Raw genomic sequence first — 27900 nt, forward strand, 5'->3', positions numbered from 1 at the left:
ATTTATATTCTCAGGGCCAACTACATAATTTGCAGGACTCCCGACAGGACAGGGAAATAAATGTCCTCTTCCCATAGGGCTGCTGCCCCAACCCATGACAAATGGGCAACCTTCAAGAGATTGGAACTTAACACTAGGAATGCACTCAGTTTCTAGATCAGGAGTTTATAAGAGACACCCATCAAGTTGCCTGCCAAAAGTGTCCTGGCACGCTTACAGCCTGAGGCTGAGGCAGCTACTGCCTTCCCTTGCCCCACCAACTACACCTTTGCCCAGGCCCTGGTCTTCCCCTACTCCAATGCCTAAGAAAACCAGTGGTCACCCCAAATGGAGGGCAACAATGTCCAGGGGCTGAGGTATCAGGAGATGAAAAATGGGCTGCTGGAAACGCATCCTGAGTCAGGGAAGCAATAGTAAGCATGACATCACTTACAAAATAACAAATTCAGTCCCTTCTAAACTTGAGGTGGGTACTTTGTGGCTGCACAAGTTGTATTCCCAAGAAGCTGGCCCTGTATATTCTATCTTTAATGTGTGTGTTTTTTATTCATTTCAATATTACAGAAATCATACAAATATTAGTATGATTTCTGTAATATTGAAATGAATAAAAAACACACACATTAAAGATAGAATACTAATATTTAGGAGCTCTGGTAGCATAGTGCCTAAGGCACCTGACTGCTCACTAGAAGGCTGGCGGTTCAAACCCACCAGCCACTCCTCGGAAGGAAGGTTGGGCAATCCTACTTCCGTAGTGATACTGCCTCGGAAACCCAAGGAGGGGTCGCTATGAGTCGGGGCTGACTCGATGGCAAACAACAACAACAACAATGCTCCTGCTAGCATGCATGGTACTCCTTTGGTTTTATTTTTATTTATCAGTTTAATTTTATTTGTTTCAAGGAAAATAAAATGGGTACATTAAAATTGCAGTAATTCTCAGTCATAATGTATCCATAAATAATTCTGAGATATATTTAAGAAGAACTATAAGCTTAAGATAGTATGGTAAGACCTGTCAGTTGCAGTCCTGAATGTCTTTTTTTTTTTTTTTTTTAAGTAGCAAGGAAGGAGTAGAGTAATAGCAGGCTAGAAAGTGCACATAACTATGCTGAAACTTGTACCAAGGAAAGACCTCATCGTAGTGTGTTGAGCGTGCTTTATGTGAGTGATAATGTTCACAAGGTTTTTGTGAGGCAATATACGTAAAATACTTAGCTTAATAAATATGGTGTAATTGTTATTGTTGTTGTTGTTATGTGCTGTCGAGTTGGACCCGACTCATAGCAACCCCTCCTTGGGTTTCCGAGGCAGTATCACTATGGAAGTAGATTACCCCATCTTCCTTCCGAGGAGTGGCTGGTAGGTTTGAACTACCAGCCTTCTGGTTAGCAGTCAAGTGCCTGTTAGGTGCTGTCAAGTCATCTCTGACTCACAGCGACCCTATGTACAGCAGAACAAAACACTGCCCGGTCCTATACCACCCTCATGATCCTTGCTATACCTGAGCTCATCGTTGCAGCCACTGTGTAAGCCATCTCATTGAGGGCCTTCTCCTACTTCGTTGACCCTCCACTTTGCCAGGCATGATATCCTTCACCAGGGAATGGTTCCTTCTGACAACATGACCAAAGTAGGTAAGACGAAGTCTGGCCATTCTTGCTTCCAAGGAGCATTCTGGCTGCACCTCTTCCAGGACAGCTTTGTTAGTCCTTTTAGTAGACCATGGTACTCTTAGCATTCTTCTCCAACACCACAACTCAAAAGCATCAATTCTTCTTCGGTCTTCATTATTCATTGTCCAGCTCTCACATGCATAAGAGGTGCTTGAAAATACCATGGCTTGGGTTAGGTGCACGTTAGTCTTCAAGGAGACGTCTTTGCTCTTCATCACTTGAAAGATGTCTTTTGCAGCAGATTTGCACAATACAGTACGTCATCTGATGGCTTGACTGCTTTTTCCATTGGTGTTGATTGTAGAAGCAAATAATATGAAGTCCTTGACAGCTTCTGCTGATGTCCACGTGTACAGCTGTCTCTTAAGTTGTTGAGAAAGGTATTTACAATGAAGAAGTAGATGGTCTTGCAAAATTCTGTCATGCAATCTCCAGCATTATTTCTGTCACCAAGGCCATATTTTTCAACTACTGGTGACTCTTCTTTGTTTCCAACTTTTGCATTCTAGTCACTAGTGATAATCAACACATTTTTTGCATGTTCAGTCAATTTCAGACTGGAGAAGTTGGTAGAAATTTTCAGTTCATCATCTTTGGCCTTGGTGGTTGATGCATAGATTTGTATTAACTGGTCTTCCTTGTAGGTGTATGGATATTATCCTATCACTGACACTATTGTACTTCAGGATAGATCTTGAAACAGTCTTTGTGATGATGAATGCCACACCATTCCTCTTCAATTTGGCAATCCTGGCATTGTAGATCATATGGTTGTCTGATTCAAAATGGCCAAAACCAGTCCATTTTCAGTTCACTAATGCCTAGGATATCGATCCTTATGTGTTCCGTTTCATTTTTGACAACTTCCAATTTTTCTAGATTTATACTTCGTATATTAATCAATGTTTACATCTATTTCTACTCATTTTGAGTTGTGCCACATCAGCCAATGGAGGCCCTGAAAGCTTTACTCTATCCCTATCCTTAAGGTCCTCTCCACTCTGAGGAGTCATTTCTTCCCCAGTCAAATTTTGAGTGCCTTCCAACCTGATGGGCTCATCTTCTGGCACTATATCAGACAGTGTTTCAGGGCTATTCATAAAGTTTTCCAGTAATACATCAGACAGTGTTTCATTGCTATACATAAGGTTTTCCCTGTCCAATTCTTTAAGAAGTGGATGGCCTCTTCCTTCTTCCATGTCTTTCTTAGCCCAGAAGCTCTGCTGAAATCTGTCCACCATGGGTAACCCTGCTGGTCTTTTGCAACACTGGTGGCATAAGCTCCAGCCTTACAGCAAGACATAAGCCACCACAGGACAACAAACTGACAGACAAGTTCATCTCCCTTAGTTGTTCTTAACTCCTCTACGCCTGCCTACCTTGGGCCCTAGCCTTAACATAGAGCTGCCCCCAAGTGAAAAGTAGCCCCCAAGTATGGAATGATTTTTCTTAAAAATCTTACCTCTCCCATTTCTTGTCTCAGTTGTTCAAATTCCTGTTTCTCCATTTCTAGCTTATGCTTCCGTTCTTCCTCTGTTCGTCGTTTTTCTTCTTCCATTTTTTGTTTTAATAATTCTTCAAAATTAATTTCCAGTTTTCCTGGTGTAAGAGATTCTTGAGAGATTGTTTTGTATATCTCTGGAGAGTCATCATCTATCACCTATTTAAAATAATTATTTTATTACTCTTGCCAGAATTATACACAGTGAAAAGGAAATGTTTCTTGTAGAAAATGGGATTATTTATAGTAGAAAGGTTTCATTAAACTAGAAATCAAATTGAACTAGAAATCAAAAAAAAAAGAAAAAATTCTAAAAATAAAAAGTAGTAAACAAGGGATGAATTATTTAAAAATGTGAAAGGTATTTTGTGTTACAGAAGAAATGTGACCATCTGTTCTCAATTTTATTGAATATAAAGAACACTTTGACTTTATTTATGCTAGGAGTGATATGAATTAAACCAAAACCAAACTCACTGCCATCGAGTCAATCCTGACTCATAGCGACCCCTCCTTGGGTTTCCGAGGCAGTATTACTATGGAAGTAGATTGCCCAATCTTCCTTCTGAGGAGTGGCTGGTGGGTTTGAACCGCCAGCCTTCTGGTTAGCAGTCAAATGCCTTATATTTTCTAATATTGAGAATATTTTGAATTGTGTTAAAATTTATCTCCACATTGGTAATCAAAATAGAGCATTTCAGTTAAATCCTACTCTTATCTGAGTGTTAGGTACTCTATCATGAGTCCTTCATAACCAGGCAAAAATCTCTCAATGCTATGATTTTATTGAACTGATTTATTTTCTGTCAGGCTAATTTTAAAGAAATAATAATGGTTACTACTCACTGAGAGGTTACTTTGTGCCAGGTACAGTTCTAAGCACTGTAGTGATTATTTAATCCTATAACCCTGTGAAAAAAAATTCAAACTCACTGCCCTCAAATCAGTTCCAATGCATAGCGATTTTCAAGAATCTCTGTAATGTAAAAGAGAAATCCATAAAGTCTTTTTGACCAAAGCTGAATGATTTAAGTCAATTCTTGCTGAATTAGGGGCTTAAATTAGCATATGACTGCGACTGGTGGTTCAAACCCACCAGCTACTCCTTGTAAAGAAGACTGTAGAGATACTGCCTCAGAAAGGAGTCGTCGGTATGAGGCAAGACAGTGAGTTTGGGTTTTTTTTTTTTTTTCCTTGCTGAATTAAACTCTTTTCAGTCATCTGCCTGCCTGGGAATCTGCTTGGGCTGAAGGACAATTCTCCTTACACACTCCTGTTACCTTTCTGTGTTAATTGCTGGAAGCCATAAAAACTAAGAAGTAATTTCCCTCTTGTTGTGGTTAAGTTTGTGTGTCAACTTGGATAAACCTGTGAGTGGCTGGGCAGCTGGATATAGTATTCCTCATGATGAGACTGGTAATTAACTCCATGGTAGAATCTATTGTTAGTAGCTGAATAGCTGTCTTGGATATGTGGTCTGCTTCCCATATATAAGCAGCAGCTTTGGGAATGGTCTCTATCTTATGGCATGCTTGAACTCTGCACGTAGCCGTGTTGTTTATTCAGCAGCCTGCCATGTTCTGCCGATCTTGAGACTTTTAATGGACTTGAATTAATGGCCTGCCGTGTGGTTTGGTGACATGGGGACTATGCCATTTTATTTGTCAACCTTGAGCTTGTTAGCCTGAGCAGCCAGCAGCTGTCTGACTGAAGGGATGCCTCTAGCTTCCGTGGGCGGGGATCAAGAAGCAGAGCTGAAGCCCAAGGTCGAGGGGCTTTCACCCAGCCCCTAAAGCCTGGCACTTTGAACTCAGACTTCTAGCCTTCTGAACTGTACAAGAATAAACCTGTTTGTCAAGCCATCCCATTTGTGGTACAGGCTCGTCAGAGCAGCACTAAGTAACCAGAACACCTCTATAGTCAAGCCAGGATGTAAAAGAAATATACTCTAAGGAAGGGAATCTTGAGACAGGCGTCTTCTGTATAAAATAGGCCAAAAGAATATCTCTTCATGACAAAGATGTCATAGAAAGAATTCTTGAAAGAGTATGGAGTTGGCCTTAAGTTTCCGAGACCCCTAAAAAAAGGTTTTTGTTTAACAGGTTATATTCGAAAAATGAGATCCTGGCACCCAGAGGTGTTTTACCCACTGCTGAGATACTTGGTTAAAGCTGTGTAAACATGCACCAATGAAGTTTTATGATTCCACCTAAAAGCTATGTGATTAAGACTTAACTACTTCTGTACTTAGTTCCTGAAATCTGTTATGGTGATTCTTTATAACGTATTATTCAATAGAAGCTTTATTCTCCTCCCCTAACCCATCTTCCTTATGACCTCAACCAAAGAGTAACCAAACAACTGTGTTATAATTTCTTTGTTCCATGGACTATATTTATATTTGCCTTAGTTACATGTTAGTTGGAGTCATGAGTTCTCATTTATGTGGACTGGTGCCTTCCTGCATCCACATGTATTTTTCCTGAATAAATCCTCTTAATTTCATTTTTATGGACTGAGTGGGTTTTCTCTCTATAATACTAAGAACACTTACATAAACATATAGCTCTGTTGGCGTAGTACCTAAAGTATTTGACTCTAATCGACCAGCCACTCCTCAGAAGGAAGATGGGGCAGTCTACTTCTGTAGTGATACTGCCTTGGAAACCCAAGGTGGGGTCATTATGAGTTGAAATCGACTCAATGGCAGTGAGTTTGGTTTTTTGTTTTTCTTTTGTTTAATCTTACATAACTTGGACTGTCTTTTTGTAATTTCATGAAAACTGTCTATCTAGCTGTGACTTTGGGCAAGTTACCTCAACTTTCTTAAACCTGAGTTTCCTTATCTGTGACAACTTTCATTTAGTTGTCATGAAGATTAAATAAAGTTTAAATGTGTCAGGCACGATTAGCAGAGTGCCTGACATCATAAGCTCTCAAATGGTGGTTTTTGCATTACATTAACATCTGTTTATAGGCAATTCCTGAACTGCAAATATAAAGTTGTTGACTTGGTATACATTTTACCATGGGAAAGAATTACCTAATTCTGTTTTTTGATCCCCTGAAGGTATGTTATACATGTGCTTCTGGCCTGTGTTTGAAATAGAGGGGAATGGGATAGGCTAGGGGTACTTATTTATCTGATCCAAGTTTTTTATTTGACAGGCTTTACCACAAAACCAGCTGAACTCAGAAACAATGTTTAAATGGTTCTGCAATCTGTGGATTGTTTTTTAAAAAAATGTTTATGTAATCTATGAGGAGCCCTACAGGCACAATGGTTAAGTGCTTGGCTCCTAATCATTTGGAACCCACCAGCCACTCAGCCATCTGACTGCTAACCAGAAGGCTGGAAGTTCAAACCCACCAGCCACTCCTCAGAAGGAAGATAGAGCAATCTACTTCTGTAGAGATACTGCCTCAGAAATGCAAGGAGGGGTCGCTGTGAGTCAAATTGACTCAATGGCAGTGAGTTTGTATTTTTTGGTTTTAGCCGCTCAGCTGGAGAAAAATGAGACAGTCTGCTCCCCGCAATGATTATAGCCTCGCAAACCCCATGGGGCAATTCTGCTTTGTCATACAGAGTCGCTAGGAGTTGGAATCAAATCCATAGCAACAGCTTGTTGTTGTTGAGTTAACTGAACTATTTTATGAAATTACTATACTTGGCCCTGGATAAGAAAACAACATATATGAAGGAAGTTTGTTTTTCCTTTCCTGATACAGAAACATCTCTAGGAAATTTTTTTAATAAATTAGGCTTGGTTTTGGTTTAATGCAGTTTCCCTTCCCTGAACTTTTCCTTCTAGTAAATCATGGTAAGAAGGCAATTTAGTAAAGTGAAAAAAATGGAGGCTGGTTGGTTTTAAAATCTACCTCCAGAATAAGTTCTCCTAATCTTCACAGCTCCGCTCTTCCACCACTTCTGAAAATAGTCTCTAAAAACTAAATGCTTTCATAATGTTTATAGGGTATTTATGTAGAAACCATTTGTGCATCTGGGATTACCTAATACACACAAAATAGTTTAATTTCACAAATATTTATTGGCGGTCTATTATGCTAGACATTGTGCCACTTCCTTAATGAAGGAAAAGACATCACAGCCTTACTTAGAAAGAGAGCCAATAAGTAATGACAATACAGCATTAGAGCTATATACTGAGGGAGTACTCAGTGCTATAAGAATACCTGGAAGGAGAATCGATTTGGAACTTGTGTTATATGTAAAATCTTCCCAAAGAAAATGAGCATCAGAAAGAACAGAGCAATGTGTTTCAGGCAGGATTTGTGAAGAGACACAGAAGTGCAAGAACAGCACTTTGAAAAAATGGAAAGAAATTTAATACACCTGGAACAAAGATGACAGGTGAAGGAAGAAAAAGAAATTAAGCTGGAGAAGTATACAAAGGCACCATTATTTCTTACAAGTTTTTTGCATTTTTAAGGGAAGTGAAAAGATAGTAAGTAAAATAATAACAAGTAAATTTGCTTTTTTTGTCTTTTGTTTTTTTCTCTGTAAAGATCTCTCTTTACAGAGAAAAATGGATTATAGGCAAGAAAGCAAGTTAATTAGCAGTTGGTCCCAGGCAAGGGATAACAGTAACCTGCATTATAGTAGTGGCATGGGACTACTACAGGGAAAAACCAATAGATTTTAGAATGATTTAAGAGAGAGAATAAATGATATTTAGTGACAGGATGTGAGGCATGAATGAAAAATTTCTGACTTGAGCACCTGGGTGGGTGATAAAGCCAAAAACTAAAATAAAATAAAACCTCAACTGCTGTTGAGTTGTTTTGACTCATAGCGACCCCCTCCTTGGGTTTCCAAGGCGGTATCTCTACAGAAGGGAGCTCTGGTAGTGTAGTGCTTAAGGCGCTTGACTGCTAACCAGAAGGCTGGTGGTTCAAACCCACCAGCCCACTCCTCGGAAGGAAGGTTGGGCAATCTACTTCTGTAGTGACACTGCCTCGGAAACCCAAGGAGGGGTCGCTATGAGTCAGGTCTGACTCGACGGCACATAACAACAACAACAACATCTCTACAGAAACCCAAGGAGGGGTCGCTATGAGTCAAATCCCAATCGATGGCAGTGAGTTTGGTTTTTGGTTTATCTCTGAAGAAGTAGATTGCCCATTCTTCAATCTTCCTTCTGAGGAGTGGCTGATGGGTTTGAACTGCAGGCCTTCTGGTTAGCAGTCAAATGTCTTAGGCACTATGCCACCAGAGCTCCTATATGTAAGTCTGAACCACACTGAGAAGTAGGAGGAAAACCAGATTATGATATCATTGAAAGCAATGAAAATGTTTCAAGAGGTGGTTAGAGTGTTCAAGTGTCAACTAGCTTGAAAATAAAGTTTGTTGGATAACTGTACACTTAAAAACATTAAAATAGTATAGCAACCCCTCCTTGGGTTTCCGAGGCGGTATCTCTGTGGAAACAGATTGCGCAGTCTTCCTTCTGAGAAGTGGCTGGTGGGTTTGAATTGCCAGCCTTCTAATTAGTAGTCAAGTGCCTTAGGCGCTACGCCACCAGAGCTCCTTTAAAAAAGTATGTTGTTGTTGTTATGTGCCGTGGAGTCTAACCCGACTCATAGCGACCCCTCCCTGGGTTTCCAAGGCAGTATCACTGTGGAAGTAGATTGCCCCATCTTCCTTCCAAGGAGTGGCTGGTGGGTTTGAACCGCCAGACTTCTGGTTAGCAGTCAAGTGCCTTAGGCACTATGCTACCAGAGTATAGGAACCATAATTTTGTGGCATAATTACATTTGCTATCAGTGATGAGTGAGCATTTTGTAGAGTTAAATAATTATGATTAAATTACTTTGGTCATTTAATATATTCTGGATGGTATGAAAATGGAAATGAAACAGGAAAAGAAGGAAGGAGTGAGCGAGGGAGGGGGCAAGGAGAAAGAAAGACAAACGAAGGGAGGGGAGGGGAGGGAAGGAAGAGCCTTTCTTCTTTCTTAGATATTCAATTCTGGAAAACATGTCTTCCCAGAGAAGGTAGATAATATTGAATCCTCTATGGCAGGGATGGAAATTTAATCAGAACCTTCTCAGCACTGCACTGAAGCAAACACCTTTGCCTGACTGGTGTTATACCATAGAAGAATTTAAAACCTATGTTTTATTCCTACTCTTGGCAAAATCCCAGAAATAACGGAGTATTCCCCAAAGTCTAAAGATTTCTATTAACATTCTAAAAACGCTAGATCCTGATGGGCCATTCTCCAATTAGGTTCTGTTTTACCATGCTCCTCCTTGCTTCAGCAAATGCCTTCTTTTCTTCCTCTATTCTTCTTCTGGCTTCTTCTTCTGCTTTCCTTTTTTTGTCTTCTCTCCTCTGCCTTTCTATTTCTTCAAAACTGAGTTTGAGTTTACCAGGGCGGTACTCTTTAAACAGTTTTTCTGTGTCTTGGTTTTCCTCCTCTTCATTTATCTAAACAAAGAAACCACTAATTACTAAGAATTGAGAATCATCAAAGACAGGAATGAATTATAAATCCAAGGCACAGAATTATCCACCTCATACAGGAGTGTTTTTACCCTTAATATGCTTAACCAAAATTCTCTTCCTTTTAAAGGTCTTTATGATAAAGGAGCTCTGGTAGCATAGTGCCTAAGGCACTTGACTTGTAACCAGAAGGCGGCGGTTCAAACCCACCAGCCACACCTCGGAAGGAAGATGGGGCAATCTACTTCCGTAGTGATACTGCCTCGGAAACCCAAGGAGGGGTCGCTATGAGTCAGGCTGACTTTATGGCACATAACAACAACAACAACATCACTACAGAAGTAGATTGCCCAATCTTCCTTCCAAGGAGTGGCCTGTGGGTTTGAACCACCAACGTTCTGGTTAGCAGTCAAATGCCTTAGGCACTACACCACCAAAGCTCCCAAAACATTATATGTTGTTGTTGTTGTTGTTATGTGCCGTCGAGTCAAACCCGACTCATAGCGACCCCTCCTTAGGTTTCCAAGGCAGTATCACTATGGAAGTAGGATTGCCCAACCTTCCTTCCGAGGAGTGGCTGGTGGGTTTGAACCGCCAGCCGTCTGGTTAGCAGGCCAGTGTCTTAGCCACTATGCTACCAGAGCTCCTAAACATTATATATATAGTTTAAATGGAGGTTCATGTATACCTACTAAGAGTCTCTTTGATAGTAAAATAATTTTCCATTTTGTATTTTTCATAGAATTTTCCTATGTACTGTGGTTCTTTTCCATATATTAATCAGATAAAATATTATATCTGGAACTACTGTATATAAAATTGTATAATTTTATTAATAAACTTTTTATTTAATATTAAGCTACCTAAAATATATGATTTTTAAAAATTAATGATATTTCTGTTTCTTTTCATTAAATTTAACCACCAGTGACACCTACAATGTGTAGGTTTTGTACAAGTGTAATTATCCAAAAGGAGCTCTGGTAGTGTAGTGCCTTCAGTATGGATTACACCTCAACATAAAGAAAATTAAAATCCTCACAATTGTACCAGTAAGTAGCATCATGATAAAAGGAGAAAAGATTGAAGTTGTCAAGGATTTCATTTTCATTGGATCCATAATCAATGCCCATATAAGTAGCAGTCAGGAAATAAAATGACATATTGCATTGGGCAAATCTGCTGCAAACAATCTCTTTAAAGTGTTAAAGAGCAAGGATGTCACTAAAATGTACCTGACCCAACCAATGGTATTTTCAGCTATCTCATATGCATCCAAAAGCAAGACGATGAATAAGGAAGACCGAAAAATTGGTGCCTTTGAATTAGGGTGTTGGCAAAGAATATTGTATATACCATGGACTACCAGGAAAAAAAAAAAAAATCTGTTTTGGAAATAGTACAGCCAGAAGGCTTCATCTCACATACTTTGGACATGTGTTCAGGGGCGACTAGTCCCTGTGGAAGGACAGTCCTGTTTCATAAAGTAGAGTTTCAGAAAAAAGAAAGACCCTCAAAAAGACAGATTGACATAGTGGCAGCAACAATGGGCACAAACAGCAATGATTTAATGATAGACCAAGACCCGATGTTGTTTCATTCTGTTGTAGGTAGGGTTGCTGTCAGTGATGCCTAACAACAACAACAATTATTTAAAGTAATAACATTTTCCACAAATGTATAGAAAATTAAAATTTTGAAAATATAATTCTTAGAATATTAATAATCAGTTCTGATCAAGGAGGTTCTAGTACCTTTTAAAATTATAGATGTTAAATTTTAAATTCTTTCAGTGAGATTTGGAATGAGTGTTTTCTTATTTTTAATTTCATTTTGTATCCAAAAATCTATGAATATCATCATCATAGTAAGCATTTGTAAAGCACTTAGTGTATAAAACCAAAACTAAACCCACTGCTATCAAGTCAGTTCTGACTCATAGTTACTGCCATTGGGTTTCGAAGGCAGTAAATCTTTATGGAAATAGATTGCCTCATCTTAATTACACAGAGCGGTTGGTGAGTTTGAATTGCTAACCTTCTGGTAGCTGTCAAATGCCTAAGGCACTGCACTACCAAAGCTCCTTCCTAACAACCAAACACACTGCCATCTAGTCGGATCCGACTTATAGCGACTCCTCCTTGGGCTTTCCAGGCAGTATCACTATGGAAGTAGATTGCCCAGTCTTCCTTCTGAGGAGTGGCTGGTGGGTTTGAAACGCCAGCCTTCTGGTTAGCAGTCAGGTGCTTTAGGCACTACACTACCAGAGCTCCTACCAAAGCTTTGTACATGCCAAAACCAAAACCAACCAAACTCACTGCCATCAAGTCAGTTCTGAATCATAGCGACCCCTCCTTCGGTTTCTGAGGAAGTATCTATGGAAGGAGCTCTGGTGGCATAATGCCTGTGGCATTTGACTGCTAACCAGAAGGCTGGAGGTTCAAACCCCCAAGTCACTCCTCCTAAGGAAGATTGGGCAATCTACTTCCATAGTGATACTACCTCGGAAACACGAGGAGGGTCGCTATAAGTCGGAACCGACTCTACTGCAGTGAGTGTGGTTTTGGTTTGGTATCTCTATGGCAGTAGATTGCCCAGTCTTCTAAGGAGTCGCTGGTGGATTTGAACCGCCAGCCTTCTGGTTAGCAGTCAAATGCCTTAGGCACTACCCCACCAGAGAGAGGGAGCTAACCAGAAGCCTGGTAGTTCAAACCCCCCAGCTACTCCTTAGAAGGAAGACAAGGCGATCTACTTCCCTAATGATACAGCCTCAGAAACCCAAGGAGGATGGGTCGCTATGGGTCGGATCTTACTGGACAGCAGTGAGTTTTATATACACATATATATGTACATATTTTATATGGAAAACTGTATATTCCATAGTAAATTGCTATCTTGATATGTTCAAACATTTGAAAAACTGGACTGAAATGCTAAGTGTACACTTATGATCAGACTTGAAAATGTGCTGCACTCATACCATTATATACAGTGCAGGCTGAACTAAGAGATGAAGAGAACCAGATTCAATGAGTACTTATTTTGCACATTTATAACAACTTATAATACTAAAAATTAAGTTTTAAACATGTGGGTAAAATGTCCCAAAATGGAAACTAAAAAACAATACAGATCCATTTTATATATGGAATATAAATACAGTTTTGAAATCAAGCCCTTTCAAATAAACAACAACAAAACTCTGCCATGGAGTCTGAGAAGTGGCTGGTGGGTTTGAACTGCCAGCCTTCTAATTAGTAGTCAAGTGCCTTAGGCGCTATGCCACCAGAGCTCCTTTAAAAGAGTATGTTGTTGTTGTTATGTGCCGTGGAGTCTGACCCGACTCATAGCGACCCCTCCTTGGGTTTCCCAGGCAGTATCAATCACTACGGAAGTAGATTGCCCAGTCTTCCAAGGAATGGGTGGTGGGTTTGAGCCACCAGCCTTCTGGTTAGCAGTCAAATGCCTTAGGCACTATGCTCGAAGTCTCAGATTTATAGGAATGAATTTAGATAAACCAGCCACCTTCCCTAATATTAAATGTAAGGTTTTAAAAATATGTTTTCACCATTTGGCGCCTTGCTTCTTCAAAAGCCCTCTTCTCTTCTTCTAAACGTTGTCTTGCTTCTTCTTCAGCTTGCCTCTTTTGGTTTTCTTGTCTTTGTCTTTCCAGTTCTTCAAAAGTTAATTTCAGTTTTCCAGGAGAAAATGATCCCTTTTTTGCCTTGCTTTCCATTTCTTCATCCTAAGAAAACATTATAAAAACACATCTGTTAATCAGGAAAATGCTGCTAACTAACTTAACTGCTTAGATTTGTTCCTTAAAAAAATTTACCATGACCAATGAAAGACATTTTGCTTCCTTCAGAGATTGCCGTTCTTCAGATCTTCTTTTATCTTCTTCATACCTCTCTTTTTCTTCTCGTTCTTTTTCTAGATCCTCAAAATTCTTTTTTATTTTTCCAGATATTTTGTGTGATTTGACAGGTACCACTGTCACAAGTAGCGAATCATCTCCTTCCTATTTTATAAGATAGATAATTAGTATATTTCTTCTTAACCAAAACTTAGATTTCACGGGACTTTACCTCCATCGTTGGTAAATTTCATTATATTACTATCCATTATTGTGAAGAACAAAAAACTTATTTTTTTAACAGATTCTTAAATATTCCTTTCTCTAAATTCATTGCACATTATGAGTAAATCTTACTGAAATCTATTGCTTCAAGAAGCATTTCATAGAAGATGACATTAATCAAACTGTTGAGATAATGAAACTATGAAACTGCAGTGACATTGCTTGAATTTAGTTATCTGTGCACTAATCAATCCCAGAAAATGTATTGTGCACCTGAGAGTATTCTAAATCAATTTGATGGTGGATGGATTTAATTTAAAGAACAGAAGAAAAAAGAAAGAAAAAAAAAAAAAGCTGCTCTATATGATTTTTCTGCCCATGCAAGCTTTTAAATAATACAATTAATATTTACTGAGAAAAACAAATACAGTATTTCTGAATGCTTTATTCAACATTTACATTATAGGTAAAATTTTTGGTGTTTAATCCTATTAAAATTTTTTAAACATTTGTTGCTTTTTAAAATTCATTTTCATTGGTTCTGTTAAATACCTTATTGTTGCCTCTGAATTTTTTCAAATATAAAGTGAAGAACTATATGGCCCTAAAATAAAATTGCTTCTGATTTAAGTGGCTATAATTTTAGACACACCATCAAATTGTTTTGTTTTTGTTTTCTCTGTTAGATAAAAAGGGACAACTAAAATGTGGTTGAACATTCCACATGGTAGTAGATACACGTACTAGTATGTGATAACCAAAACACAAACTGTCAGGAACTCTGAGAAAAGAAGATAAATGATGAAAAAAAAAAACTGAATTTTTAAAATGTTAGTTTTCAACAATCTCATCTGTTAGTAATAACTAAAAAGTATATAGTGTTGCCAGCGTATCTTAAACTGAGACTAAAGAAACTTGTCTTTCTAACCTAACAAAATCAAAAGCATACTTTACTTTAAAAACACTTAAGCTATAGTGTTTGAAAGTGTAAAGTATGATATTGCTTTAAAAAAATTGTCTTTTTTTTTGTTATTGCTATAAATAATAAAGAAGAGTACAAACTCTTCCAATATTTGCTTAAATTAAAAGAAATTTGTGAATCAGATAATTTTAGGTGAATGTTTCATTAAAGGAAATGTCTGTTTACCTCTGATGCTGATTCAGTTCCCGTATTGTTTATGTCCTCAATCTATTGAATGAGAATTTCAGATCATTACATTACGTTGGATTTTTGCTTTTAAACATATAACTGAAAAGTAATTTATCTGTGACTTATGGAAATTTTTCAAACTTATAATTTTTAAAATATTTTGTTGCTCCAAATTAGCCAACTATTTCCTTTTAAGTGAAGAATAAACCTTTTTTCATTTTTGTGTTTTTATATCAATATCCAAGGAACAATATATTAAGAAAAAAGTAAAATAAAGCCTACTTTGGTAATTCTGGAAATTGAATAATGTACCAAACTCTTACGACCAGACTGTGAGCTTACAATTAGCAATTATTAACTTAATTCGAAATTTTAGTTGAGATACACTGAAACATTTTTCCATTACCTGCCTCTGCTCCAGTAAAGGAAAATCTATCATTAGCAATGAAATAATTTTCATGATTGTCATAAAAGACATATATGGCAAGAATATGGCAAGAATATAACAGAAAGAATAACAAAGTGGGCTGAAAGTTGTAGGCTTTCACATGGTAAGTTAGAAAGGAAAATAATTCCGGTAGTCATAATGTTTGTTTTATATTTTCACCAGATTTAAATTGAAAGGCCCTCATTCAAAAGGAGAGAGGTCAATTTGGTTATAACTCATAAGAAATGTCCTTAAGTTAAATAGAAGGGCAGATTAAAGTACTTAACAAACTGAACAATGAGAGAAAATAAATGATTTAAATAAGTCAGCGTTGTTTGAAGATTTCAGGGAAAGGAAACACAAGCAATGGGAAAGGTTATAAAATAAAAATTCGGATCGTTTATTGTTTTAAATTGATTTTTAAAGCCAATCCTGAAAGTAGTCTGATCCTCAGCAGTCTAAAGTGTAGTGCCTAAGGCATTTGAATGCTAACCAGAAGGCTGTTGGTTCAAACCCACCAGCCACTCCTCAGAAGGAAGATTGGGCAATCTACTTCCTTAGAGACACCGCCTCGGAAACCCAAGGAGGGGTCGCTATGAGTCAAATCCGACTCCAAGGCAGTGAGTTTTTTTTGTTTTGTTTTTTGTTTTTTGCTGGCTCATACTAGGAACTGATCTGAAAAAGTCCCTGCTTTCTTATCTTCCTACTTTTCTGTTTTTCTATGTTTTCTATCAAGGAAGAAATAATACATTTTATTATAATACACACTTTCTTGAAAAATAAATTATTCTGAAGGCAGATATTGAAAGTATACAGAAGAGAAATTCTAAATTTCCTGACACCAAATTCTTTTTCTTGCTGTTACTACCTTCCCAAATAATATTTATTACTTCTATGGTAATAAACTCTGTTGGAGTTAGTGGGGTGGTGGGGGTGGTGGTAGTATTTGTTTTGCTTTCTTCTTTGCTCATTTTAAACCATTACCAAAACAACAAAAGATAGAAGAATACTTTTTTCCTACTGATTTCAATAAACACGAGAAAAGATTGATTTGTCTAAGAAGCCAAGGGTAGCAGTACATTCACAGAGAGGACTGAGGTATTCAGAAGTTCAGTTATAGTGTTAGCTTTTAGACGCAACCATTGAAGAGCTACTTCCCAACTATTTCTTTTGCTTTATGAAAAACATCTTTCACTCCTTCCTAAGTCAATTTCCTTTTCTCTCCTTTCTTTTCAACATCTTCCTCTCTCACCAATAACTTCATCTCTTTTTCTAATTTGATGGACTTGAATCTTGCCCCTCAGAGTATCCTCAAAGATGAACAAATAGTACCAAATCAAAACTCTCTTCCATATTATCATTGTTCTTTGTTCTAGTATATGAAATATACCCATTCTTAATTCATTATAAGATCCTAGAATCTCAGAACTGATCTCCAAGACTCTCCTTGACGATCTATGCCATACTTTACTCCTTGTATTCAAAGATACACTAAATTAAATTAAATTTAAATGTAAAATATACTTAATTAGGTTTTAAAATTAGACACTACATTTGTAAGATGAAATTATTGTGAGTTATTGTTTTGCTCTACCTACATATTTAATTATTTAATAGGCCAGATATTTCATTAACTGGGATTCTATTGCACCCTGCCATGTAGCAGGTATCTCCAAAAACCAAAACCAAACTCACTGCCATTGAGTCGATTCCAACTCTTAGCCCCCTTTGGGTTTCTGAGGCTGTAAATCTTTATGAAAGTTTGTTGTTGTTGTTGTTATGTGCCGTCCAGTCAGAGTAGATCACCCCATCTTCCTTCTGTGAAGCAGCTGGTGGGTTTGAATCACTGACCTTCTGGTTAGCAGCCAAATTCCTTATCTGCTACACTACCAGAGCTCCTTAGCAAGTATTGAGGGTTACTAAAAAAGTAGTTTCAACTTTTTTTCATGATCTTATTTTGTTTCTGGGAGCTCTGGTGGCATAGTGCCTAAGGCATTTGACTGCTACCCAGAAGACTGACAGTTCAAACCCACCAGCTACTCCTGGGAAGGAAGGTTGGGCAATCTACTTGCGTAGTGATATTGCCTGGAAAGCCCAAGGAGGAGTCGCAATGCGTCAGAGCCGACTCAATAGCAGTGAGTAAAATTTGTTTCTTTCACTCTCTGAGTATTCTATATCTTCATCATATTCAAACTCATCTCTTCAAAACACAGTTTTTCAGTGACAAACCATTACCTACATATGCTGCTCTTGGAGTTTCAAGAGTCTTAAATTTTAAATCTAGAAAATAATCAGTACTGAGAAAGGATGAAAGACTTAAAAGAAATAGACTAACCGCAGGTACATACTCACTATTTGCTGCCAAACACCAGGCTGTTTATAATTTATTCCCTTGTAAAATTTTATTGTAAAATAAATACATCTTTGATGACTGGAGGTGGCAGTAGTAAAGTATATGCCATCCTTTCTTCTGATAAAGAGGTACAAAGTAATAAAATACAGGAAGTTCCCATTCTTTTCTACGGTTCATTTGGCATATGTCATTTGCCACTGGACAAATGGTTATTTTGAAAAGTCTGGGTAAATAAACTACTATTGTATGCAAGTATGGCATATGTTTTGATTTTGCTGTCACTTTTTAAAAATGAAATGGAAGCGAAACAGAGCATGGCAAGTAGTTTAAAAGCTTAAAAATAATCTAAAGCACTTCTAAAATAGTGCCAAGCACAATCTCCCAATAAAACTTGTTTGTAAAGAGCCAATATATTGTGAAGACCATGGATATTTGTTAAAACACTGCTGAGAAAAAGAGGAGAAATTAAAATGGTTTGATGATTTACTTTATCCATATGAAATATTGTTTAGGTGGAATTTGAAGTATTTATAGCACATTGATTTTGTACCTGGCACTGTTCTAAGTGCTTTGAACTTACTACCTCATATAATCTTATTAACAACCTGAGGAGATAAATAACATTATTACTTCATTACTAAATACACTGATCATCTCTTTTAATCTTACAATATAGACCAGGTTATAGTATATAAACAATATATTGTCATCTTTTCAACTCTACCACTACACATAATTTAAGTGTAAAACAAATACTTACATAGTTAAGAAACTTTTATGAACTCATCAATTCTTTATTTCATAAAATATAGTTATGACTATTAGAAATTCAAGTTTCTATATCATTATAATCATTAATCCTTTTGAGAGATTAGCTTTTTCAGGCGGTTAGAACAGAGTCTAGGATATTTTTAAAGTACTTATCAGTCTCTTAGTTCTCATGATCTGTGCTAAAATGTATGGAAATTTTAAGTTTGTTAAGAGGCTATGTAAAAACATAATAGTAATACATTTTCTCCTTCCTCATTTATCCTCTATGACTATGGGGATCAGTAATGACTGAAGGAAAGAACTGCCAGACATTTCTCTTACTACCATCCCCAATTTAAAACAAGAAAGTTAACAAGCTAGTTAATAATACAATGATTAGATACAATGTGATGTAATCCGTATCAAATTATTGAATAGGAAGATATCTTAATTATGCCATAGTATTTGATAACCAACAAGTATTTACTGATTGATATTAAAAGACTAGCATAGTATCATTAAGGAAAAGGAAGACATGGAAGAGGTGCACAAGAGGTACAAACAATAAAGGCAAATACTATTGCATACACAATACTGTGTTATCAGTGACAGCAAACACAAATATATGGGTGGATATATAGATATCTAGCAAAAACATCAGGTATGGATAGGCAAATGGAAATATACCCACGACTACACACAGGTTTGGCAGATGATATACTTATATATGTATTTGTGTGTGCTATAAAAATGTCCATATGCAGTTTAAACCTAATAGGAGGCAAAGTTAGGATAACTTCTTAGCCACAGCTAAGCACCTTGAAGGGAGTAAGTCACTGGGACAGCGGGCTGGGGACCATGGTTGTGGGGGACATCAATTTCAATTGACACAACATGGTATATAAAAATAATGTTCTATGTCTTACTTTGCTGAGTAAGTGACTGGGGTCTTAAAAGCTTGTGAGCAGCCATCTGAAATACAACTATTGGTCTCCCTTTGTCCAGAGCAAAGAAGAATGAAGAAAATCAAAGACACATGGAAACAGTCCAAAGGACGAATGGACCATGAGAAAGAACCTCAACCTATATGACTCTGAAACCAAAAGAACTAGATGGTTCTTTTGGCTTGGCTACCAGTGCCAACCACTCATCTGATAGAGACTGGTGAAACCCCCAAGAATATGGCTCCAAGTCACCCTTCAGCCCTGGAATTGAACTCAACTCCTTTGGTTTTAAAAAAAAAAACACTAGCATTTTGTTACGTGCTTGTGGATACTTGAAGGAATTTGGACAGTGTAAGGAATGTGTGCAAGAGGATAGGCTAGTAAGTAACAAAAGTCATCTAAAAATTCAAACTTAAAATAGGTAATTCTGTCCTTATTCTTCCAGGTATTTGTTATTATATTTGTGCTTAAGATCTTATTTTCAGGTTAGTGCTGTTTAATAAGCTTCTGTTATTTTAAATTTTTTTAATCAAGCAACATACTGATTAGTTGTTTTTTTTTTTGCTAAATCAGTTTCTGAATCAAATACCAACTTAATATTTAGTGTATACCTGCTCAGCCTTTTTTGCTAATTCACGCTGTATTTTCCTCTTTTCTAACATATCCTGCTCAATTCTGCGTTTTCGTTCTTCCTCTGTTCTCTTTTTTTCTTCTTCTTGTCTTTGTTTCTCCATTTCAGCAAATTTACCTTTAACAGTTCCTAAAAAATATGGAAAATTTTTATATTTTGCTGTTTCCTTCTTTGCAATTTTATTTATAATGCAGTTCTCAAATTGCTTACCTGTTAGCTTTGGGACATAAGCCTTTTCTATTTTAGAAGATACCTCTTCATCATCATCTGAAGCAAGCATTTCTTTAATCTGGATGGTTAAATAAATTAATATGAACACATCTCCAAATATTAGACAAAATTAAATTATATGCATAGTTGAAATTAGCTTATCAGGTAAACACAAAATTATTTGAATTATGCTTAATATAAAATGTGGTTAATGTGAAAAATAAATTGAAAATGTAAAAATGAAAACTTGCACAAGAATAAAATAAAATAAAATAACCTCCTGCTTTCTCCTGTTCCATTCTCTCTCTCTAATATATTGTTCTTTTCTTCTTTGCTTTTCTTCTCTAGATCTCCTTTGGTTTCTTTCTTCCCTGGCTCTTTGCATGGCTTCAAACTTATCCTTTACATCACCCTTGCCAAGTTTTGGCACATAGCTTTTTGGGATAGGTTTAGATGAAGAAAGCAGAATCTTCATTAGAACACAACAAAGAGAAGAAAGATTAAAAAAAATATATAAGAGAGGAAAAAATTAGGTGAAGATAGATCAGAATAAGCAATATAGGAAATACATTTTGAAACAGAAAATATAAGGAAGTTTGAAACCTTTATTTTGATCATCTGAAATTGATTAGATACTTTGTAAAGCCTAAGTATAAAAAAAAATAAAATTAAAGAAAATGCCAGAGTATAAATTTTATTAATATATAGTGAAGAAATCCATTCATGAATGAATCCCACTGAAGTTGAAAGTCAGTAAAATATAAAAATTAAATACAAAATTTTAATTAAAAACTATTTATATTTTATGGTTCTACACCATTATTAATTATTAAAATTTGACCTCACTTACTTAAAAGGTACCAAGACTAATTTCAGTAAATTAGACAGAATTTAAACAAAGCAAAAGTTTAAAGTCAATGCCTGTCTTAGGTATCTAGTGCTGCTATAACAGAAATACCACAAGTGGATGGCTGTAACAAACACAAATTTATTCTCTTGCAGTTTATGAGTCTAGAAGTCTGAATTCAGGGCACCAGCTCTAGGGGAATGCTTTCTTTCTCTGTTGGCTATGGGAAAAAAGTCCTTGTCTCCTTTCAACATCTGTAGGCTTAGTGTCCCTTGAAGATCTCCATATGTCTCAGCAGCAAACTTTCCCTGGGTCTAGGAGGTTCACAGCACAGGAATCCTGGGTCCAAAAATGTGCTCTGCTCCTGGATCTTCTTTCTTAGTGGAGCAGGTCCCTCCTTCTCTGCTCACTTCTCTCCTTTTAAATCTTGTAAAATAAAAGGTGATGTAGGCCACACCCCGGGAAACTCCCCTTGCATCTGATCAGGGCTATGATCTGAATAAGGGTTTGCATGCCACCCTAATCCATTTAAGGACCTCTGGTAGCATAATGGGAGCTCTGGTAGCATAGTGCCTAAGGCACTTGACTGCTAACCAGAAGGCTGGTGGTTCAAACCCACCAGCCACTCCTCGGAAGGAAGGTTGGGCAATCCTACTTCCGTAGTGATACTGCCTCGGAAACCCAAGGAAGGGTCGCTATGAGTCAGGACCGACTCGATGGCAAATAACAACAACAACAAGGTAGCATAGTGCCTAAGGCACTTGACTGCTAACCAGAAGGCTGGTGGTTCAAACCCACCAGCCACTCCTCGGAAGGAAGGTTGGGCAATCCTACTTCCGTAGTGATACTGCCTCGGAAACCCAAGGAAGGGTCGCTATGAGTCAGGACCGACTCGATGGCAAATAACAACAACAACAAGGTAGCATAGTGCCTAAGGCACATGATTGCTAACCAGAAGGCTGGAGGTTCAAACTCACCAGCCACTCCTCAGAAGGAAGGTTGGGCAATCTACTTCTGTAGTGATACCACCTTGGAAACCCAAGGAGGGGTCGCTATGAGTCATGTCCAGCTTGATGGCAAATAACAAACAACAATCCACTTACAGCTGATTGGTTGATCACATCACATTACATCATGGGAATGATTACATCATTACATAATGCCAAATTACAAAATTGCATAATTTCCAAACCACTAAGAATCTCAGCCCCACCAGGTTGATGCATATTTTTGGGGGACACAACTCAATCCATGGCAAAGCATAATTCACATTCTGCCTTCTTGCTGGTTTCCACTTATTTAGAGCAAAAACTCTTCATTTGTGGCTGAACTGCACCAGGGTCTTTGTGCATAAGCAGTGATTTATATTATTACTACTACGATACAGTCCATCTAGAATTTCCTTAAATTAATATAAGAAATGTGTAAGAAAGTGTCATGGTTTGATTTGTGTCCCCAAAAAATGTGTGTCAGCTGGGGCATGATTCTCAGTGGTTTGGCGGTTATGTAATGATGTAATTATCCCATATGATGTGATCTGATGTGATAATCCAATCAGCTGAAAAGAGATTACTGTGGGATGCAACATCCTTGCTCAGATCACAGCCCAGGGAGTTTCGCTGGGGTGTGGCCTGTATCACCTTTTATCTTACATGAGAGAAAAGGGGAGAGAGGTGAGCAGAAAAGAAAGAAGAGCTGTGAGCAGAGCACATCTTTGGATCCAGGATCCCTGTACTGTGAACCTCCTCTTGTTAGGTGCCGCCAAGTTTGCTGTGACTCATAGCAACCCTGTGTACAACAGAATGAAATGCTGCCTGGTCTTGTGCCAGCCTCACAATCCCTGCTATACCCAAGCCCATCATTGCAGCCACTGTATCAATCCATCTTGTTGGGGGCCTTTCCCTTTTTCGTTGACCCTCCACTTTACCAAGCATGATATCCTTCTCCAGGGAATCGTCCCTTTTGACAACATGACCAAAGTAGGTGAGATCAAGTCTGGCCATTCTTGCTTCCAAGGAGCTTTCCGGCTGCACTTCTTCCAGGACAGAGTTGTTAGTTCTTCAGTATTATTCGCCAGCACCACAAAAGCATCAACTCTTCCTTGGTCTTCTTTATTCATTGTCCAGCTTTCACATGTATATGAAGCGATTGAAAATACCATGGCATGGGTTAGGCATGCCTCAGTCTTCAAAGAAACATCTTTGCTCTTCACTTTAAAGAAGTTTTTGCAGCAGATTTGCCCAGTGCAGTACGCTGTCCGATTTCTTGACTGCTGCTTCCATTAGTGTTGACTGTAGACCCAAGTAATATGAAATCTTTGACAACTTAAATCTTTTCTCCATTTATCGTGATCCTGCTTATTGGTCCAGTTATGGGGATTTTCATTTTCTTTATGTAGAGATGTAATCCATACTGCAAACTGTAGTCTTTAATCTTCCTTGGTAAGTGCTTCAGGTCTTCTTCACTTTCAGCAAGCAAAGGTATGTCATCTGCGTATCGCAGGTTGTTAATGAGTCTTTCTCCAATCTTGACACCATATTCTTTTTCATATAGTCCAGCATCACAGATTATTTGCTCAGCATACAGATTGAATAAGTATGGTGAGAGGATACAACCCTGATGCACTCCCTTCCTGATTTTAAACCATGCAGTATCCCCTTGTTCTGTTTGAATGACAGCCTCCTGGTCTATGTACAGGTTCCTCATGAGCACAATTAAATGTTCTGGAATTCCCATTCTTCTCAATGTTACCTATAATTTGTTATGATCTACACAATTGAATTCTTTTGCATAGTCAATAAAACACAGTAAACATCTTTCTGGTATTCTTGCTTTGAGCCCAGATACATCTGACATCAGCAATGTTATCCCTCAATCCACATCCTCTTCTGAATCCAGCTTGCATTTCTGGAAGATCTCTATCACTATACTGCTGCCACCATTTTTTAATTATCTTCAGAAAAATTTTACTTGCATGTCTTATATTAATGATATTGTTCGATAATTTCCACATTCTTTGGGATCACCTTTCTTTGGAATGGGTACAAATATGGATGTGTTCCAGTCATTTGGCCAGGTAGCTGTCTTCAAATTTCTTGGCATAGACAAGTGACTCTCTCCAGCATGGCATTGTTTGTTGAAACATCTCAATGGGTATTCCATCATTTCCTGGAGCATTGTTCTTCACCAATTCCTTCAGTGCAGCTTTGGCTTCTTCCTTTAATACCATTGGTTCTTGATCATATGCCACCTCCTGAAATGGATGGACATCGACCAGTTTTTTTGGTAAAGTGACTGTGTGTATTCCTTCCCTCATCTTTTCATGTTTCCTGCATCATTCAATATTTTGCCCATAGAATCTTTTAATATTGCAGTTTGAGGCTTGAATTTTTCCTCAGTTCTTCTCAGCTTGAGAAATGCCAAGCGTGTTCATTCCTTTTGATTTTCTAACTCCAGGTCTTTGCACATTTCGTTATAGTAGTTGATTTTGTCTTCTCAAGCTGCTCTTTGAAATCTTCTGTTCAGTCCTTTTATCTTGTCATTTCTTCCATTTGCTTTAGCTACATTCCACTCAAGGGCAAGTTTCAGAGTCTCTTCTGACATCCATTTTAGTTTGATTTTTTTTTTCTTTCCTGCCTTTTTAATGACCTTTTACTTTCTTCATGGATGATGTTCTTTATGTCATCCCACAATTTCCCTGTTTTTTGGTCATTGGTGTTCAATGCATCAAATCTATTCTTTAGATGGTCTCTCAATTCAGGAGGGCTATAATCAAGGTCATATTTTGGTTCTAGTGGACTTTGTTTAATTGTTTTCACCTTCAAGTTGAACTTGCATATGAGCAGTTGATGGTCTGTTCCACAATCAGCTCCTGGCCTTGTCTGGCTGAAGATATTGAGCTTTTCCGTCACCTCTTTCCACAGATGTAGTTGATATGATTCCTGTGTACTCCATCTGGCAAAGTCCACATGTATAGCCACCATTTATGTGTTGAAAAAAGATATTTGCAATAAACAAGTCATTGGTCTTGCAAAATTCTATCATACGATTTCCAGTGTCATTTCTATCACGAAGACCATATTTTTCAACTACTGATAATTATTCTTTGTTTCCAGCTTCTACATTCCAATCACCAGTAATAATCAACCCATCTTGATTGCATGTTTGGTCAATTTCAGACTGCTGAAATTGGTAAAATCTTCAATTTCCTCATCTTTGGCTTTGGTGGTTGGTCCGTAAAGTTGAATAATAGTACTATTTACTGGTCTTTCTTGTAGGCGTATGGATATTATTCTATCACTGACAGCATTGTACTACTTGAACATTTCAAGATCTATCCTGAAGAGAACCTCCTAGACCCAGGGAATGACTGCTGCCAAGGCACATGAAGATTGCCTAGGATCAGAAGTGAAAAGAGACAAAGACTATTCCCCAGAGTCAACAGAGGAAGAAAGCATTCCCCTAGAGCTGACACCCTGATTTGGACTCTAGCCTCCTACACTGGGAGACAATAAATTTGTGTTTGTTAAAGCCATCCACTTGTGGCATTTCGGTTATAGCACCATTAGATAACTATGACAGAAGGTTATACATTCTAAATAGTATGAGCTTTAAGAGGAAAATTACCAAATGGCAAAAGAGTGTCCTAAATAAGGGAGAATCTGGTAGAAGACTGTGGAAAAGAATTTCCTCCACTCCAATCCAGGAAAACAAATTATTTTCATTCTTTTAAAAATTAAACTGATCTCTAAAATAAGTTTTAGTAAATAAAGTTTCCTTTCTCCTAGTGATAATGGTAAATTGATTAATCTGTGGCACACAATGAGCCAGCCTATTTTATTTTTGTTGTTTTATTGTGGTAAAATGAAACAAAAACATTTGCCAATTCAACATTTTTTATATGTACACTCATCATGTTGTGCAACCATCAGCACTATCCATTTCCAAATTATTCCACCACCATTAACAAAAATTCAGTGCCCCCTACACAGACTTCTGTTTCTTCCTCCCTTCTACCCCTATTACTAGTAACCACTAATAAACGTTGGTCTCCATAAATTTGCCTGTACTAGATATTCATATAAGTGGGATCATATAATATTTGTCCTTTTATGACTGACGTTTTTTCATTTAATATAATGTTTTCAAGGTTCATCCATGTTATACCATGTATCAGAACTCCATTTATATGACTGAGTAATATTCCATTGTGTGTATAGGTACCACGTTTTGTTTATCCACTCATCTGTTGAACATTTAGGTTACTTCCACCTTTTGACTATTATGAGTCACTATGAGTGACTATGTATTTTATAGGACCTCTGGTAGCATAGTGCCTATGGCACTTGACTGCTAACCAGAAGTCTGGCAATTCAAACCCACCAGCCACTCCTCAGAAGGAAGGTTGGGCAGTCTACTTCTGTAGTGATACTGCCTTGGAAACCCAAGGAGGGGTCGCTATGAGTTGGGTCCGACTTGACAACACATAACAACAACAACAATATGTATTTCATAGTGACTCATAATAGTTAACTATTTATATGGTGCATAAGGAGCCCTGGTGGCATAGTGGATAAGGCATTTGGCTGCTAACCAGATGGTCAGTGGTTTAAAACCACCAGCCAGTCTGCAGAAGGAAGATGGGGCAATCTACTCCCATAAAGATTTACAGCCTTGGAAATCCAATGGGGATAGCTATGAGTCAGAATCAACTCAATGGCAGTGAATTTCATTTTGAGTTATGATGTGTAAGGAGCTCTGGTGGCACAGTGCCTAAGCATTTTGATTGTTAACCAGAAGGTTAGTGGTTCAAACTCACTAGCCACTCTGCGGAAGGAAGATGGGGCAACCTATTTCTGTAAAGATTTACCACCTCAGAAACCCAATGGGGGTCACTATGAGTCAGGAGTGACTTGTGGGTTGTCTAATTGACAAGTCAGTGTGGGTTGGCAGTGGGTCAATGTGGGATTGGCAGTGGGTTTTTTTTGTTTGTTTGTTTATATGGTATGCATATTGGCCACTTAAAGATTTTTTTGTTTTTAACTTTGGCACTTCAGCACCTGAGCTTTTCTCAATGTAAGTCTTAATAATGACGGCCAAGACCACAAAAAGGCTAAGAGAAATTTTATTGCAGCTGCCACAATGAGTAGCTAAGAAACATCCTTATGAGTGTGAATTATCAATTTCTTCTGTGAATACAGGCCACACTTGTTTTTTTAATACAGAAAAAGTCTAATTTATATTTTCCAGGTTGATTTATATTCCATGAAACACAGTAAGATTGTTTCCTCCTTAAGTACTACAAAGTTTTTGGTGAATAACTAGCTGGAACTTAAAAATAATTTCTATGACTTATGAAGATCATTTAAGTGTGTACTCAAGATGCTGGTCATCACGTCCACCTTACTATTACTCATAAATTTAGTAATCATACTTCCTAGATTACAGTGAAAATGAAAATACTGGGCCCAAGATCAGACTGAATTTCTCATGTTTTACATATTGTTCCTATTTATTAAGTATGAAGTTCTAAATGTTAATCATTCCAACACACGATGCCCTTTCAAAAGTTCTACAGTGAGCTCTTCCTTTTCTTAATTTTTTTTTTTTTTCAATTTTTGAGACTTACCTCAGCCTTTTGGGAAATATCATTCATTTTCACTTTAATGTGGTCTTCAGGCAATTATGAAGTGGTATATATTTTTGCACCTGAAAAAAATATTTTAATATTTTATAAGAATTTTTAAAAAATACTTTCTTGTGTTTTTAATGAAAGTTTACACAGCAAATTAGGTTCCCATTTGACAATTTCTGCACAAATTATTCAGTGTTATATTTCTCATAATGTGTCAACATTCTCTT

At 37.5% G+C, this 27900-nt stretch overlaps 1 protein-coding gene across 1 annotated transcript in view; it reads right to left on the minus strand.

The window, feature by feature from the left end:
* Window positions 1–27694, minus strand: part of NEXN (nexilin F-actin binding protein) — a 39121-nt gene extending 11427 nt beyond the window's left edge. The window contains exons 1-9 of the mRNA XM_007946488.2: window positions 27668–27694; window positions 20470–20661; window positions 20193–20271; window positions 19963–20111; window positions 14875–14916; window positions 13482–13667; window positions 13215–13391; window positions 9443–9631; window positions 3142–3339 (exon numbers count right to left, since the gene is read on the minus strand). Coding sequence (XP_007944679.1) covers window positions 3142–3339; window positions 9443–9631; window positions 13215–13391; window positions 13482–13667; window positions 14875–14916; window positions 19963–20111; window positions 20193–20271; window positions 20470–20661; window positions 27668–27694 — 1239 coding nt within the window. The remainder of the gene's footprint in view (window positions 1–3141; window positions 3340–9442; window positions 9632–13214; window positions 13392–13481; window positions 13668–14874; window positions 14917–19962; window positions 20112–20192; window positions 20272–20469; window positions 20662–27667) is intronic.
* Between the last annotated feature and the right edge of the window lie 206 nt (window positions 27695–27900).

This window comes from Orycteropus afer, unplaced genomic scaffold (genome assembly GCF_000298275.1).
Source record: "Orycteropus afer afer isolate SDZICR_OR568_19922 unplaced genomic scaffold, OryAfe1.0 scaffold00164, whole genome shotgun sequence".
Classification (NCBI taxonomy): Eukaryota; Metazoa; Chordata; class Mammalia; order Tubulidentata; family Orycteropodidae; genus Orycteropus; species Orycteropus afer.